The following is a 3,457-nucleotide window of genomic DNA, read 5'->3' on the forward strand; positions in this document are numbered from 1 at the left end:
ATCATGGGCAAGGGTGACCCCAACAAGCCGCGGGGCAAAATGTCCTCGTACGCCTTCTTCGTGCAGACCTGCCGGGAGGAGCACAAGAAGAAGCATCCCGACTCGTCGGTCAACTTCGCCGAGTTCTCCAAGAAATGCTCGGAGAGATGGAAGGTGAGGGGGGCGGCGTTCCCACCCAGCCGCGGGCCGTTTCCGGGCTGGTTTTGGCGGGTTCCCGCGGGCTGGGGCGGGGGCGGGGTGGGGGGGCACCAGGGAGCTCGAGTTTTTGCTACTCTGGTGACCGGAGGGTTTTAAAGGTTCCCAAGCCGCGGCGCCGCTGGTGCAAATGTGACTTTGTTCACTAAGAGTTTGCCGCTGTACTCAACGTATTCTCTTATCCACGTCTTTAGTTACTTACTTGGACTGCTAAGAACTTTTAAACTTGTGGCCGATTGACTCGTTTTTTTCCTGCCCATAGACCATGTCTGCAAAGGAAAAGTCGAAGTTTGAAGATTTGGCCAAGAGCGACAAAGCTCGTTATGACAGGGAGATGAAGAACTATGTGCCTCCCAAAGGTGATAAGAAAGGAAAGAAAAAAGATCCAAATGCTCCGAAGAGACCACCGTAAGTTGATCTGAGATGATCTGAGAACTGGACGAACCCACCAGGTCCTCCCCACCCACCCCCCATCCTCCTTTATTTGTTAACTCTTGCTTCCTTGCAGGTCTGCCTTCTTCCTGTTTTGCTCTGAACATCGCCCAAAGATCAAAAGTGAACACCCTGGCCTGTCTATTGGAGATACTGCAAAGAAACTGGGCGAGATGTGGTCTGAGCAGTCTGCCAAAGATAAACAACCGTATGAGCAGAAAGCAGCTAAACTAAAGGAGAAGTATGAAAAGGTACGGTGCCTTTTCAATAATAATAACTGATAATATTTCTATATTATACATGTCAGGTATAGAAACTTGGGATATTTGTTAACCATTGGCTGTTAGTTTTTTAAAAGTCCTAATGAAACTTGAGCACCCCAGACAAAGTTCACTTTGTGATACAGTGTTTGTGACCCTTGTAAATTACTGCCTGTGCGCTCATTGTAGTTGTGAAAATCTATTTGAAAGGATAGAGTGTGTTTAGGTAGTTGTATATAAAATATAAGGTGGGAAAGGGGCATGTGTACATAGTAAATAGACATGGTCAGTAAAAGTGCAGTAACTGATCTCAGGCAGCTCCCATCAGTTACCTGATGCGATTTCTAAAGCATAGAGGGAACAATTGCTCTCAAACCTGTGTTGGTCTGAATATACCAGCTAATAAGGGTTTTAGTCAATGTTAAATTGTTTTACAATTAAGTGGTTTTTCACACTTGTGTAATGGTACCGGATGCTGATCTTTGTTTCAGGATATTGCTGCATACCGTGCCAAGGGCAAAAGTGAAGTAGGAAAGAAGGGTCCTGGTAGGCCAACAGGCTCAAAGAAGAAGAATGAACCAGAAGATGAGGAAGAAGAAGAGGAGGAAGAAGATGATGAAGATGAGGAGGAGGAAGATGAGGATGAAGAATAAGTGGCTGTCCTAAAGTGTGGAGTATATGTGCTCAGGCAATTATTTTGCTAAGAATGTGAAATTCAAGTGCAGCTCAACATTAGCTTCAGTATAAAAACTGTACAGATTTTTGTATAGCTGATGAGATTCTTTGTAGAGAAAATACTTTTTAAAGAGTTTGTAGCTTTTTCAGGGGCTACAACGTACAGTTAGATTTAAAGCTTTTGATGTTGAATGTTTCTAAATATTTAATGGTTTCTTTAATTTCTTATGGTAGCAAAAAAAACTTCATAGGAATTTGTATTACCAGTAAAAAGAATTTTTTTTTTAGGATGTTGCATTTTTTTGTTTTCTTTTTTTAAATTTGTAATAAAATAATGTATATTACTTGCACTGTATTTGTATTAATTTTTTCTTAAACACAGATGTGGGCATGTTAGTCTTTTTACACAGTTAAGTGTTAACCATTTATTAATTTGCTTCTCTGATTTTTGTGGTTAGAAGGGCCAATTTCTTTTAATGACCACAAGTTGCTATTATTAGCAACAGGTTAAAGCTTTAGAGACAGCTTCCTTGATATTTCAGAGCAAGTAGACTTTAAAAGTTTGTGATTGTGCAAATTACAAGTCCAAAGATTATCCATTCAAATTTGGAGTAGGGGTGTGATCTTTAAAATTTTAAGGCTTTGGGTGCTTTAGTATACTAAAATTTTGGATAATGTACTAGATATCCAGGTGTGGGGATTTAGTTATTTTGATGCACTTATTGTTAGCAGTAAGGATTTGGGGTGTGAATAGGTCTTAGCTTATGGTAAATCTTAGCTTGTACCAAAATTGGAAGTTAGGTATGAGATAAGGTGAGTTGAATGTGTTGGGAGGTAGGTTATACCCGTCTCTGGGTATGGTGGCAGGTACATTTAATCCCAGTGTGGAAGGTAGTAGAGGCAGGAGGGTTGGGGGTTAGGCCTACCTTGGCTAGACACCACCAGTAAACGTTTCAATGGTATATAAAATGTTAAGGATATATAATGAGCAGATAGTTACATCCCTTTTCAGGTTTGGATTTTTCAAGACTACCAACATCAAGAATGTGAGCATATTATGTGTATAGTATACATACATATATATATGTCATGTGTATATACATACATGGACATATATGACATAAGTATTATACAAGTGAATTTTTTTTGTTTTGTTTTTTGTTTTTTTGTTTTTTGAGACAGGGTTTCTCTGTATAGCCCTGGCTGTCCTGGAACTCACTCTGTAGACCAGGCTGACCTCGAACTCAGAAATCCACCTGCCTCTGCCTCCCAAGTGCTGGGATTAAAGGCGTGCGCCACCAGTGCCCAGTGTACAAGTGAATTCTTAAAGCAGTAATTTTGTTAAATGTCTGCTTCCTTTCACATTGAATAGGTTGTAATTTAACTAGTTCCCTAAAGGTAATTCCAGCAGATCTCTTTAAGTTTGAGACCAGCCTGTCTATAGAGTTCCAAGATAGCTAAGGCTACACAGAAGTGCTTGGCTTCACTATATAGCACCCTATCCAACTTGTAAGAATATTCCTGTGACTATTTTTATGTGTTGAAAAAGTCGTAGAAGTAACAGCTAAAAAGCATAGATAATACAGAATTTGCTACTTAGAATAATCTAAACCTTTATTTTTTGTTTTTGACAATGCTGGAGGCCTTATGCATGCCAGGAAAGTGCTGTACCTCTGACCTAACTTGAATGGCTGCTATTTATCCCAAACCTGTACATGATTTTTGTTAGAAACTGCTCCAAGTAATAGTATCGCATACACCATAATTAGCAGTTTTGTAGTACCTGTTTGATCTATATAATGGTTCTCAAATTTCAGTCTTTGTTATTCTGACATATATCACATGTATCATAATTTTAATTTTTTTACACTTAAGGATGTTCTGCTTTGCTTTGA

At 39.6% G+C, this 3,457-nt stretch overlaps 1 protein-coding gene across 1 annotated transcript; it reads left to right on the forward strand.

Annotated features, from left to right (window-relative positions):
• Nucleotides 1–1,912, forward strand: Hmgb2 (high mobility group box 2). Its single transcript, XM_031339865.1, has 4 exons — nucleotides 1–153; nucleotides 458–603; nucleotides 704–878; nucleotides 1,379–1,912. The coding sequence occupies exons 1-4, from the start codon at nucleotides 4–6 to the stop codon at nucleotides 1,538–1,540; spliced, it is 633 nt and encodes a 210-aa protein (XP_031195725.1). The 5' UTR covers nucleotides 1–3; the 3' UTR covers nucleotides 1,541–1,912.
• The last annotated feature ends 1,545 nt before the right edge of the window (nucleotides 1,913–3,457 follow it).

The sequence above is a fragment of the Mastomys coucha genome, unplaced genomic scaffold (assembly GCF_008632895.1).
Source record: "Mastomys coucha isolate ucsf_1 unplaced genomic scaffold, UCSF_Mcou_1 pScaffold22, whole genome shotgun sequence".
Lineage (NCBI taxonomy): Eukaryota > Metazoa > Chordata > Mammalia > Rodentia > Muridae > Mastomys > Mastomys coucha.